At 42.2% G+C, this 14,198-nt stretch overlaps 1 protein-coding gene across 1 annotated transcript in view; it reads left to right on the forward strand.

Moving 5' to 3' along the window:
- The window catches only part of kcnh8 (potassium voltage-gated channel, subfamily H (eag-related), member 8), a 33,855-nt gene extending 27,497 nt beyond the window's left edge, over positions 1 to 6,358 (forward strand). Inside the window, exons 10-13 of the mRNA XM_061664458.1 lie at positions 343 to 592; positions 2,713 to 2,927; positions 4,203 to 4,241; positions 6,224 to 6,358. Coding sequence (XP_061520442.1) covers positions 343 to 592; positions 2,713 to 2,927; positions 4,203 to 4,241; positions 6,224 to 6,295 — 576 coding nt within the window. The 3' untranslated portion in view covers positions 6,296 to 6,358. The remainder of the gene's footprint in view (positions 1 to 342; positions 593 to 2,712; positions 2,928 to 4,202; positions 4,242 to 6,223) is intronic.
- Positions 6,359 to 14,198: the final 7,840 nt, after the last annotated feature.

Here is a 14,198-nt window from a genome sequence, read left to right on the forward strand (position 1 = left end):
TATTTTCAAAGCCAATAATTTATTTTGTATAAATGAGTTACATTATCATAAATAATAAATAATGATGCATATATAATATATTGTAGAATATAATGGCCATATTAATATTTTTTAAATAAATAAATACATAATAATAATAATAATAATAAATGATTAATTCAATAAATATTTTCTCTAAGCACCATTCACTTTTGTATGTTTATTAAAGATTAACATTGGCATTTTTGTAAGCTAGAATGTGGAGATGCTCCAGTTACAACGGACGTTATACCACAAGATGGTTGCTCAGAAATAAAGAAATGCACTCCAAGCTTCAAGCCCTCCTTCCGGTGGTCTTCCCAGCTGCTAAAGGACTTCCCGGATGAGCTACGCTCTGACATCACCATGCACCTTAACAAGGAGATCCTGGAGCTGTCCCTGTTCGCCTCCGCCAGCCGGGGCTGTCTGCGCTCACTGTCGCTGCACATCAAGACCACCTTCTGCGCTCCCGGAGAGTACCTCCTCCGAGAGGGCGATGCTCTGCAGGCCATCTTCTTTGTGTGCTCTGGGAGCATGGAGGTCCTGAAAGATGGCATGGTGTTGGCAATTCTTGGTAAGATACTAGATACACGAGATATATTGTACTAGGTCCACTCGATATATCCTATCATGTGCAATGTATGGTGTACGCGTCCCTCGGTGGCTTCATTCGGCCTTTAAAAGGAAAAGTGCAGCAGCAGCCTTGATGGTGAAGCTCCGAGTACCTCACTGTGATAAAGTTGGGTCCTTTTAAATTAGCCTTTTGTTTAGAGAAAGCTCCCATGAAATCAAATTGAGTCAGTTGTCATTTTTCAACACGCTTCGGCTGTGAAATCCATTTTAAGATCCGCTCATTGTGGTACTTTTGCCATGCTTTTACTTGATGGCGTACGCTTCGCCCACTGCAGAATGAACTTCCTTTTACGTTGGCGACTTATTTGGGCTGGTGCAAGATCAAGGCGTTCCCACGGGTTTAGCCCCACGCGTCCTGCTGGATAATATTTTTGAAAGCAATGTACTTCAATCATGTCCAATCCAATCTGTGCTGTCCACATCATTTCATTTGTTCAGTTCACTGGAGTCAGACCCTCACATTCACATCCATCAGTGTTTAGTCTATTTGCTTTGATGTGTACTAGTTATGTTTACAGGACATGCTCACTCAGGACGTGATGAAATACCTTTTTGATAACATACACAAACCAGTTAGCAATAAAATGGCAACGACTCATTAATGAGCGCAAAACATTAGCCAAAGAGGCAATTCTGCTAAAAGTAAGGTGTATTTATACAGAAAAGTAATGATGATGATAATGTATTTTTATCCAAAGCATTTTTAGAAGTTTTAATGAGAGGAAAAGCAAATTATACGACGCATTAAAATCAAAGAAGAGCATGGGAAAATGTGGCACTTTAATAGACTGCTCCAAATAATACTCACTTGGTTTAGGACGAACTGCAGTTTGTAATCCACCATCCACGTTTAGTATTTTTTTTACTCTGATAGTGTGCTTCATTACCAGGAATTTGAGAAATATGCCGTTTTGTACTCAGAAGTAACGATCATATACAAAATATATGATTTGTACAGCGAAGCGGTGTAATTACACCAAATATCTCAATTCACAGAGTTAATCTAAAACATAATCCAAAGCCACCGGATTCCTTGGACGCAAACATCTGCTAGAAAACAACATCTCGCCTTGAATCAATAATAATATTGTTTATAATGCATGACGTGTGTGTTTATTCCCTGCAAGTCCCTCGTGAGTGAAGATAATTGAATTGTGTTGGAGCAAAGTCAATTGAGGACAGAATTTGCAAAGCATCAAGAGAGTAAAAGTTAGAGAAGACGACGTACGGCCGGTAAGAGGAAGTTTTATGTTACGTAAAGGACAAGGATTAAGTGAGGAAGAAAAAGAAATGGGGGGAACAGATGGAGGGGAAAAACATCATTTTAGGTAAGCAGTGGTGGTCTTCTTGGAGACAGCAGGCAGAAAACACTACCTGACGCACTATTACTATAAATAATAACCCTTTTTATTGCATTTGGATAAACACTGTTTCGCTGTTTTATTGCCTTATTCCGTGACAATGAAACATGTTAATCATGCCGAAATAGTGACAGTTGCACATCATTAAGAGCGCATTGTTTGTACAGTTTGGCTCAATAATAATTGATGAACCAGTCACCCTTAAGATTACAATACAATTGAATTATTCTTGTTTTGTTTGTTTGTTTGTTTGTTGTTGATTTTTTTTTTTTTTTTTTTTTTACTTTGATACTGTCTCCTTTCATGGAAATAAACCTATATATATATATATATATATATATATATATATATATATATATATATATATATATATATATATATCTCTTTGTGAGACCTTTCTTGCCCAAGTGAGACAGTGAGTGATTTTCAGTCAAACTTTGTCTGTGTGAGAATCAAAAATGGCGAATGTGAAAGGAAGCTCAAAACTGAGACCAGAAGCTGTCTGAGTAAATCTCAAATTCTGATTGGCTGTCCCTCCCTCGGTCAGATCAAGTGAATGAGAGGTTGTTGTTGTTGTTTTTTTTTGTATGAGTGAGAGGATTGTTGGTGTACATACTGCATGTGAGAGACAAATGTTTATATGTCACCTCATACAGCCTCCCCTATTCTGATATGCATGATCCGTATGTCTCACGAGCAGGTAAAGGGGACCTGATCGGGGCAAACGTGTCCTTAGACGACCGAGTGATAAAAACCAACGCGGACGTGAAAGCGCTGACCTACTGCGACCTGCAGTGTATCAACTTGAAGGGTCTGTATGAGGTGCTGGACCTCTACCCGGAATACTCGCATCACTTTGTGCAGGACATCCAGCAGGATCTCACCTACAACCTGAGGGAGGGACAAGAAACACATGTGAGTCATCCCTATTTGTATTTAACGCATTTTTGTAGGATTTTACGCAATGGAATTAGTTGAAAATTGTTTTGGAGTCCTTTGTGGGGCAAGGAACCATATTTTGTCATTTAAACTTAAACTAGATTAGAAGTGACGTCTCACGTCTTTCCAATTGTCCAGTGCTTCAATAACCTTTTACATCAAGTACCACCTTAAAAAAAGACTTAACTCTCCAAGTAGCACCGTCATGACCAACATCAAGGACTAACTTAGTAGGCTTAAGTGTAGTTGAACCTCTAAAAATGAGATTTTGTTCCTAAAATGTAGATTTAACATTATTGTAAGTCATTGTAACATTATCCAGTATTTGAACATTAACACAGCGCTTAAATATAGCAAAATAAAAAAATTAAAAAATGATTATATTAAAATGTATGTAAAATGTGTTATGTATGAAATGTATGTAAAATGTGTTAAAATGTAATTAAAATGTATTGTGTAAAAAATAAATAGATGTTTGAAAACAAACAATTCTAAAAGATTAAATACTAAGGTATTGTAATTAAAAGTTAAATGCCACTGAACTGTACTAAACAAATGTACTGTATTGGATTTTTTTTTAAAAATGTTTAATCCACTGTCGCAAATATGCAAAGTTTGAACATTTAATTTAGCGATTCTTTTGCATATGATTAGAAGGAGCCCACGTACAACTAGTAGTAGGCATACCGCACTTTGAAAATAACACAGGATACAATCATTTAAACACATTTATATATATATATATATATATATATATATTTATATATATATTGTTTCAACTAAAGATGTGTAATCAGGAACATCAAAACAAAGAATATGGATAGGATCATGATATTGTGATCCATAAATGGCACACTGTAAGTGTGTGAGAATGATAGACAGGTGGGAGTCGGGGCTCGCGTGAAGGTTTTGCTACTGTAATCACGATCTGGCGAGAGTGTGTTGTGTACACTCACAACACTGGCCCACTTTCACACACTAGCAAACGGATAACAGGAAGCTTTTGCACTGAAAGTCAAGTATGACAACTGAGCAAAGTTTAAATGAGGAGGCAGGAGTTGGTTCGTGTTCCCACAAAGTTGGAGGATTGAATTGAGATTTAGGGGAGGATCCGTTTGGGGGGTTAATTAACTAACAAGAGGTGTGTGCCGAGACCTTTTGTCCAGATAGTGTTGCTTGCTTATTGATTAAACCAAAGAAGAGAGCAGATTGCTCCTTTGAAGGCATTTTCCCTCTTTGGCTGTCTTCCAGGTGAAGGCCAGACTGTCCACAGCAGCGCATGATCCTCAGGTACGACACCACAAACAATCTCTCACACATAAACAAACAGACATTGACTGATTATTTCCAATCTAAGAGCAATATCCTCAGTTTTGTGTCCCGTGATTCAAAAGATTATCCTCAGCGTATGCAGTCTGGAATTTTTTTGTCAGCTCGAAACAGGATATGAAACATTTGATTCTTGATCAATTGCTGGTGATGGACTCCATCGGCGTGGGCAAAATGACTTCGCTGTTGTGATGTGGGGTCAATTAACACTCACTGAAACTGGGCTCCAACAGTTCGACTGCACATGTTGTCAGGCTGCACAAACACACAAATATAATCAGCAGATTTTCTAACACCCAGAAAATCCATCCAGCAGTCTTGAACTTTTTTATGTACTTTTTCCTCAGAGAGTCAGGTCGATCCATATTGGAGCCTTTACCATAACTGCTATTACAGTGTTGTACGCATCATCATCATGTACAAATGCAGACGAAACATAGGACAGCACTTTCACCTCGGTTGCAATGTCATGTCATAGTTTTATCGTACCTTTTGATAAGCACTTTTTTTTGGTCACGTCTGTACACCTCTGCACACGAAGAGTTTACTATAATGCATATTTATGTGGTTAAAATCGATTCATGCCCTGCAGACACGTTATATTGACAGTTGACAGATTTGAGAAATTCTGACCCAGTATTGCGTTTTGCGATTCCATATAAAATACACTGTCATGTATTGAACCACAAAAACATGGCGCAATTGTCATGGAAGAAGGGGCTTGTCGCTAAGAGAGGGAACTGGCGCGAATAAAGGAGAGAGTGTGGATATTTTGAGAGGTTGCTGGCAGTGAGCGGTGCGAGAATTTGGGCTTTGGTCTTCAGATGACAATTAACAATTTATTCATTTAACAATCAGGAACCTCGGTATTGTGTGGAAGAGCCATACACTTTATGCACTTTCTGTGCTGTTTATTAGTGTGCTGAATTATGTGTGTCCTAGTACACGGACCTTCAGATTGATATCTAGAATATCGAATAGATGCTCAAATGGCTTTTCGTACAAGCACAATAGAAAATGGACGGAGGGGTGGATAATGAATTATTCATAATACATTATTATTAGCATACAAGGTACGTTGTGTAGTATTAATTATTATATTATTTCAATATGATCATATTATTATTATTATAATTATTATATTTGAAATCAACTGATGATGCAGTCTTGTAAAATATACTGTTTTTTTTTGTTTGTTTTTTTTTTTTGCCATCAGAAGTGAAGTCAGCCCCAAGCGTAAATGTTTTTAAGTCTAGGTTCAAACTATTCTTTTTTTCTCATGCTTATTGATTGAGCGTTTTACAGCATTTGTATTTTTTTTTAAGTCTTTTTGAAGCGCATGTTCTTTTAGTAGGGCGACACAATGCGCGACTGGTTAGTACAGCTGCCTCACAGTTCTGAGGACCCGGGTTCAAGTCCGGCCCCGCCTGTGTGGAGTTTGCATGTTCTCCCCGTGCCTGCGTGGGTTTTCTCCGGGTACTCCGTTTTCCTCCCACATCACAAAAACATGTGTGGTAGGTTGACTGAAGACTCAAAATTGCCCGTAAGTGGGAATGTGAGCGCGAACGGTTGTTTGATTATAAGTGGCCTTCGATTGGCTGGCGACCAGTTCGGGGCGTACTCCGTCTCTCGCCCGAAAACCGCTGGGATAGGCCCCAGCACGCCGGTGACCCTAGTGAGGAGAAGCGGTTCGGAAAATGGATAAATGGATGGATGTTCTTTTAGTAATTTTAGTAAACTGTCTTTTATTCTTCTGGACTTTGTTTTTAAATGTCTTCTTCTCTTTGTTTTCAAATGCGTTTAATCATGTGAAGCACTTTGAGTTACCTTGTGTATGAAAAGTGCTATGTAAATAACTTTGCCTTGCCTTCAACTGTCCACAAAAGATTGACACTTTACGCTGTAAACAGTTCGGTACTTTACTGTTTCCCTCCATTCCCCAGTCAGGTGTGAAAAGGAACGGCCGACTTGCTCAGGGTTGCGCGCCTCTCGCCGAGGCCCAGGGGGGGACATGACAAGGACAGGAGGGAGGATGATGATTGTCTGTCATCGGAGCAGAACAGAGCAGTGACCCTCAGGGGCGCCGGCGAGTCGTCTCCTGTAGGCCAACCCCATCAGGGAAGCACAGGACAGAGCTCTGACAAATGTGGCATGATGAGCCAGGATATGACACTGGTTACTTTGGACCCTTCCAACCTGAGCCCCAGGTGAGTTGGATAGCTATTCTTTGGGCTGCCTTTAGAATGTGCTCTCGTGAGACTTTAGTAGGACTTAGTACCTCATCTAACCCACTATAATTTGTAGGAAACAGACGTATTTTTGGTTTACTGTACTTACTTAACATTAAGCCCTGGATCTGAACAAAATATATTCTTTCAGCATTGGAGTACTTGGTTGTGAGGAGTTTTGTTCATTCCTTGACCACGCTCGTGTCTCCAATCATTTTCCCCGTTCATATGAATGGAAATGCCATTCATCTGTTCCAGCCCCGCATTGTGTTCCTTCTTGTGTGCGCGCCTTGAACAGCAGGGTGGAGTATAATACAGACAGAGACACACTCGAAATGACTCCAAAAGCTGCAGTAATAGAAATAGCAATCATTTTCCCCAGAGGATAAAGAATATGTGCCTTTAAGTATTGTTTTATTGTCTGTCTGCATGTGTTGCTTAACCGGTTGTGTTCAAATATCTTTTGCTTAGAGGGTTATTACACTGCAACTTTGATTGCGTTTCCTTCTCCAGTCAACGCTGTTTTGCATTGTGTCTTGTCATTTGACTAGCAGTGTTTTCTTAGGCAAAGTTGTACGGTTGTTGTTGCGTGTAGTTTTCTTTGTTTTGCATTTAGTTTCACAGTAAACGACAACTTGAAGTGGCAGTAAACAACTTGAAGTCTTTTTTTTTGTCAAAGATTTGTTCACAATGTTCACAACCTGCTTCTTGTTGTGAACTGAGTTGAGTTGAGTTTGCCGCTGTCATCTATTGCTTGTATCTAAAGCAAAAATCGTCCGAGTGATGGCTCGTTTCTCGGAAAACGTGTGCATCCGGTCACTCGTAAGTCAAGGCACCACTCATCCATTGTCAATTGTATTCTCACGGCATTGAATTGATCGGAACTGGGCTTTTTTGGTCGTCTTGGATGATGTTTCGCCTCTCACCTGGGCAGACTTCATCAGTTCAAACGTGACCGGAGACAGAGTCAGGATGACCAAGGCTCGCAAGAACAGCTCTGGTCTGAGTGTTGTTCTATAAACCCAAATATTTTTCCTTAGGTTAGTGGCACACCCCAACCAAGAATGGTTTCACTCTTTTGGGATGCAAAAACGACAGTTGCTAAGACACATTGGAGAGAGGCTTCCTGCCAGGAAATGACCGTTGTTTTAATATTGCATTCAGTTATTACGGTCGTGGAGGCACCTGAAGGACAAACGCGGCTGTGTTCATTTGTTATTTGTTAGTGGATAATTTACTGAATCTCTTCGGAAGGGATGAAAGGACAGCATTACTGAACATATACTGAAGGGATTTATGGCCTATTCGTAGAGATCATGTGGTGCGATGTCATCATAGATATTTCCGGAAAACTTGTCCAGGTATGAGCATAGTTCAATATAGGGCTTTGCAAACCAACTGTCATTGAGGAAACAGTATCTGTAAGGAGATCACATATTCTGAGGTGGACTGTAACTTTGTGTGTGACTCAAACAAGAAAAATTGACAATAAGGGATGCACATCTTTTGTCTAGCTTTACACCTAAATTTATTGGAATCTTCATGGGCTCATGCACCACCTATCCACAAGGTTTTGTCCAAATCATTGGTGTAGTTTTTTTTTCTTTTTGCCAGCTCACGCGTCACGCCTGAGCTGGCGCCCAGAAGCTCACACATTATTTCCTCTGTGCAGGATAGTGGACGGAACAGAGGAAAATGGGGAGACAGAAAGTTCTTTACCCTTCCGTGGCTTCTCTTCCAACTGTGGTTGCCATGACAATGATCCCACCAGTGCCTCAGCATCCACCACAGGTCCTCCCATCACATAACGCATCTCATATAGTGGAAATGCTCACTTGCCTTGGCCTGTTTAGTCACGATTAATGTGACATCTCTCGAAGCCAGATGCTGTTTTTAATATGCACGTCCGCACTTCCTTCTGGGACTGATTTGTAGCGTTCCTATTTTCGTCACAGCCATGCCACACATCAGCACGGCGGAATTAGCGGCAAAAGCGGAGGAGACCAGAGGACAACTCCGGCATCTCAACCAACAGGTACGTGTGTGTAGGCGTGTGTGCGTGTGACTGTGCGTGTGTGTCTGTGTGTGCGTTGCACAAAGACAAAGAGAAGATGTAAACATGATGGGCTTTGGGATCTTCACTGACATCAATACACTTCCTCTTTTACAATACATCTCTCTGAAGGTTAATTCTGCAGGGTTATAACTAAGGCATTAATAAAGCGTATGCAAGGCCTAATATGGTGACCTGCGTACTGCGTAATAAAAAACAACAACATCATTTGGGAGTCCTCGGAGGGGCCGGGTCAAAAGCAGCTTGAATAATTGCACAGTAATGATGAGAATAGGCTTGCAAAGCATTAAATGACCTGAGGTGGACCTTGAAAAAAATGTTGCTGAAGACACACATTGACTATATGGCACATAGAAAACTGGAAGCAGCGCAGCCCCGAGAAATGCTAGGAAATGAAGAATATGGACTTTTGAGAATAAATGGATATCATTTCATGAAACAGGTATTAGAATTTTGGCTGTAAATGTAGTTCAGTACTTCTGGTCGTGTTTAGGCCAGCAGAGAAAGCCTTGATAACCCCGACTACCCAAACACTTGAAATTAATACCTCTCTGTGTCAAAAAGGAGCATTGTAATCGAGCCCATTAGTATGGTCAGGTGTACCTAATGGTGTGACTCGTGCCTCTTGGCATCTCATGTGATTGTGTTTTTGCTTGCAGCTGCATGGCTGACCACCTCCTACAATTCCTCTCGAAGCAGAACTGCCACCGCGTTGACGGCGTGTCAGATTGGACTGCCGCTCTCACCATTTCTATATTCATCAAAGCCCGAGTTTGGATGGCGCTTTTTTTTCAGCCACTTCGATCAGACCAGGAGAGTGCGTTAGCACCGAAAGATATTGAACATGTTGTTCAGTTAATCCCTTTCCGGGGGCCTTTCTGGCGACTGAGCAATTTTATCTTTGTAAGGGCAGAGTAACATTATACTTATGTGCTTAATGTTGCGGCCGGTGAGTGTCGTTCACAAAAAGTGGTCATCTCTTGACCGCCTGACCTCCCACCTGCGGTGGTGGGTACTGCTGGGAGGGCCTGGTGTTCCCTTCCTGGTTGCCGCTGTGCATGATTGGCCTGATGAATGCCAATGAGTGCTCCCACTGGCAGAGGCAGATGGCACGTTGGCATGGTTTCATGGCCCTCAGTCGACATGTTGGGGGCGAGGCAATTCCCCACTCCCCACACACATATCATTAATGTAATTAGTAGCTAGCTAGCTTGTTTCATTAAAAAAAGAGGATGGGATAGTGGTATTTTAATGCCTAATAGTTTTCAAAATTGACTCATGTTGGGTAGCAGAAAGGCGGATGGATGGACGGACAAGTTGATGGTTGGATGGACAGATGGATCGACTGATGAACGGGCAGACAATCTAATGTTTGATTGCGTGATTAAATACATGTCCTTCATTTCAATTCACAGGTGCTGAGCCTGGGCAGGGAAGTAGCAGACCTTGGCCAGGTGATGAAGAGGATGGCCCAGCTCATGGAGACCCTAATGTTATCCGGGCCCCAAACAACAGTGGTGTGCCCCACACATCGTTCCCCACTCCGCATTCACCCACCCCACGCTAACCCGCCTCCGTGCCGCCCTTCCCCACCCGCGTGTCGGACTCCCTCCGTCTGGACGGACGCACCCATGTCGCTGCCCCCCTCTCGGTTCATGACCCCCTCGCAGCACGTGGACTCCCGTGCGCATAGACCCCGGGACCTTCAGCTCGAGTACGCCACCCTCCCCTTTCAAACGCAACCTTCCTCTTCCATCATGGCTGAGGTTCGCCTGACTTCCTCGCCCCTCAGCTCACCAGAGACTTACCAATGTAAGGACGGGTTTTCTACCTCCATCAGGTCAAGGTCACCTCCGCAGGACGGGAATGACGCAAGCCCTCATCGGAGCTCCGGGTGCTCCCCTCAGTGTGGACTTGTGGAGACCTACCAGAACCAAACTTTGTAGTAGGCCTGCATCTGAAGTCTGCTTGCCTTTTTTGCTATAGACCTTTTTGGGGAATGATCACATCATTGGATGATATTTGCAGGGATGCAAGATCACTCTTGCTTCAGAGACACGCAATGAAATTCAATTGCATGAAAACAAATTAGATGTGTTAGCGTTACCTTACAGCATTTTGGTAGTTATCAAGACAGGGTGGAAAGGTTTCTGGCAAACAGCCAAACCCATCCCTCCCTTCTGCCACCCAACTACCCCTGAGGCACCTTAGCATTTTTAAAAGCAATAGACACACAGTAAGTCTTTATCTTATTAAAAGTACAATTTCTAGTACTGTACGCATGGGATTTATTTTTGGCTTTTTCAGGGCCAAAATGATACAGGTAAGTTGCCAAAGGATATGAAAAAACAAGGAGCCATTCACAGGATGAGAAGTCTTTTGTCGTGGAGGTGGGCTTTGGTGACGACAGCCATCTCCGCCCAACCCTTTGTTTGCCCAGCCCTCCTGTTCTTACTCGCCTTTTGCTGTTCTCTTTTCCAAGCGCCATCCCTGATTGGTCGTGGTTATCCAATGAGTTGGAGGGATGGTTTGAGGAACAAGAGGCTGGACATATCGTGCCCTTTACCACTGGTCCTCAGGGAAGGGGGAGTTGGGTTGTGGGTTGGAGAAGGGTCGGGGGTGCCGGCCACGGTCGGCCTCGAGCAACTCGGGCCGTGCTGTCGTCTGTCACACTCTCTGGCTCTTATCTGATATTTCCCCACTTTACCATCACCGGCTCTCAGTCGTCCTTCCTTCCTTCCTTCCTTCCCTCCTTCCTTCTCTCCGCATGCTTGTCCGAGCACTTTTTGAGTAGTTCCTGTAGATGCACATTAACATGCCGCATGTCTCTTTGTGGAAATCCAGCACGCCATTTATCCTTCCAGTTAAATGAAGCGCCAACCTTGACATTTACTGATGCATATTTATTGGATGTGGTTTCACTCTGAAACAGCCAGGTAATTTAAGGCATAAAGTATTCAGATGCATCCTTGTTGTAAAGTGGCTTGGAGCAGACTGATAATAAATTGGTTCCTGGTCCATGTTGTAGGCCATTTCCCTGATTCTGATCAAGGGCGTGAGATTCAGTTTTTCGCAGGTGAAGAGCGAAGGCAATATTCCCATATAAATGCACAACATTTAAGACTTTAAGTTTTTATATTTATATGAATGTATCAAAACAAAATGTGTATTTTTTTACCGCAAAGAATGCAAGGTTTTAGGATCGCGGTTCTGTATACGAGGTAGTGCCAGCTGTGTTTCGCGGCGCCAGCGGGGTCCGAAACGGGAAAAGGTCCTGACTCTCATCCCAGCAGATCTACTGATGTTTTGCATTAATGTACAGTTGGTTGGATTAAGATAATCTGCACATGGAATGTACTGGAATGAATTGTTTACCCTCTCTTCCGATTTTGATATTAGGTATACAAGAATTGTTATGCTAATAAATGACAAATATGACTGTTATGTCAAAGTCTATTGTTTTTTTAGTATTATTATTCGGCGTTACAAAAATATTCATCAAAAGTGCACACTTTAGCGTGTTTTCTCCACTGCATGGAATTTCATCTGGACAACATTTCCTTCGTTTGAGAGCACTGTGGGATTTAAAAGACAGAATCCCCTTCCAAGCATGTGCCCCTTTTCCAAGCACTTTCTATCAGATTCTTCCCAGATGGATTTGGTTGACGACTAAGGTTAAACTATCACACCGTGCATCATTGCTATCCTGTTATCCATATTAATGCAGTATCATTTTGCTTTTTTTTTTTTTTTTACCCAGTGGGATATTTTTGGGGTGAGCGGGAAGGTTTTTTTTTATTGTTGGAGAATTTTTGTTTTTTTTTTTGCATGAGAGGTTATTCAATGTGTGAGGGTTTTTTGGATGAGTGAGTGTTTTTTTTTTTTTTTAGAGATTATTTGATATATGAGTGTTTTTTTGGTGTATGAGAGGTTCTAGATGGGTATAAGAGGTTTTTAAGTGAGTGTGAGGTTTTATTGCAGTGTGAGAGTTTTTTTATGATGTGTGTGAGAGGTTTTTGGTGAGTGTGAGAGATAGATTTTATTTTTGGCCTATTTGGAACCTCGTAGATTTATATGCTTGTCCATTGGTTGAGTGGTAAGCTCAAATCAATTAAGTAAGTGTTTTCCAGTTTGAGTGCGAGATGCCAGCTGCTGTGTTTGCACTGGAGACAAAGGAGAGAAAGTGGACGTTGCTTTGGGGCTCACACGACATTTGCGCGTTTGATAAAGTAGTCTGAGTTGCTCCCACGGGTGCTGTGGCACAAGCTGCCCTGCCGCAAAGGGCGGCAGCACAATTCTGCTACGTCAGAAGTCGGAGATTCACGGTGGCCTCCCCTCCCTGTGCCGTCAAGTGAAGACACTGGAGCATCTGCCGAATGATCACGTCTGCTTCTCCTCCAACGGGAACTGACCTGTTCTTTTTTTGCCGCTGGATAGCAAGATCACCACAATGAAATGATCCTAAATTGTGTATTAATCTGCGTATTTGAGCGAAAAGCAGTTGAATGGCAAGCGGTTTGCGCATTTATTCGATATCCTTGCTATTCACCTGCAGGTTTATGTACTTGTACCGCGCTGTATAAGGTCCTAGTACATGGACCTTAAGCTGAATATCAGTAATACTGAATAAATGTCAAACGGCTTACCAAAAAGGCACACTAGTAGAACAACTGTGTTTTGCTAATAACGTTTTTTTTCCCACTACTGTATGACATTTCTGCACACTAGTAGGGCAACTACATGTTATTACTAAGGCATGACCATTAGCAAGCATTTTGGTGCTGCTAGCAGGGTCTTGGAGACTACTAGTGTGTTACATAGTTGGGCCTTGTAGTGTTGCTACTAGTGCAGCGCAGTAGTTTACTGTATGGTTTAATTGCCTACAATTGCATGTCAGGGGCTGAATGACGAAATAATTTTTTTGCAGTCGACTATGATGTGATGAAAGTCGAGTCAACGTCAATGAATCAATTGCATCATTGATATTATTATTATTATTATTAAAACATAATAGAAGATAACATAAAGCTGGTTACTGGTTTTTTGAGGTGTAATCAAGCCAAAAGCCTCACACACACAAACACACACTGTAGATTTGCTGTGCCTTTAAACATGCTCTCTCTCTCTCTCTCTCTGTCCCACACTCAATCTCTCCCCCCCCCCCCCCCCCCCCCACCCCGATGTACCTAATGTTGTGGCCAGTTGGTGTTTGAACCTATTGATAACCAACAATTATTCGTCAGAGTTCCATAATCTACACTACAATATTTCTCTATGACCCCTCGAGGACCCAAATCAGTAACCGAGCATCTTCGACAGCATCCCCACAGCTCATATAGTTATGTAACTCGGGGGAGCGATTGCACCCTACTGTACAGTATTAATCCCGATCACGTTAAGTGCCTGAGTCTTTGACCTCCTTGCCTCCGAGCTGCAGACATTCTACTGTACTCGCCAGGCCTACGTGCGCCAAGAGCCTTTGAATTGTGACACAGTGAAAGCAACAATTCGATCTCCAGGCAAGGGGAGCTTCACTCCCCCTCAGACAGTGTCAGGGTCTTCTCCCATTGCCACAATGTCCCCGACCTTTTAGAAATCCCTATTTGACTTTTTCTA

Source organism: Phycodurus eques, chromosome 20 (assembly GCF_024500275.1).
Source record: "Phycodurus eques isolate BA_2022a chromosome 20, UOR_Pequ_1.1, whole genome shotgun sequence".
NCBI lineage: Eukaryota > Metazoa > Chordata > Actinopteri > Syngnathiformes > Syngnathidae > Phycodurus > Phycodurus eques.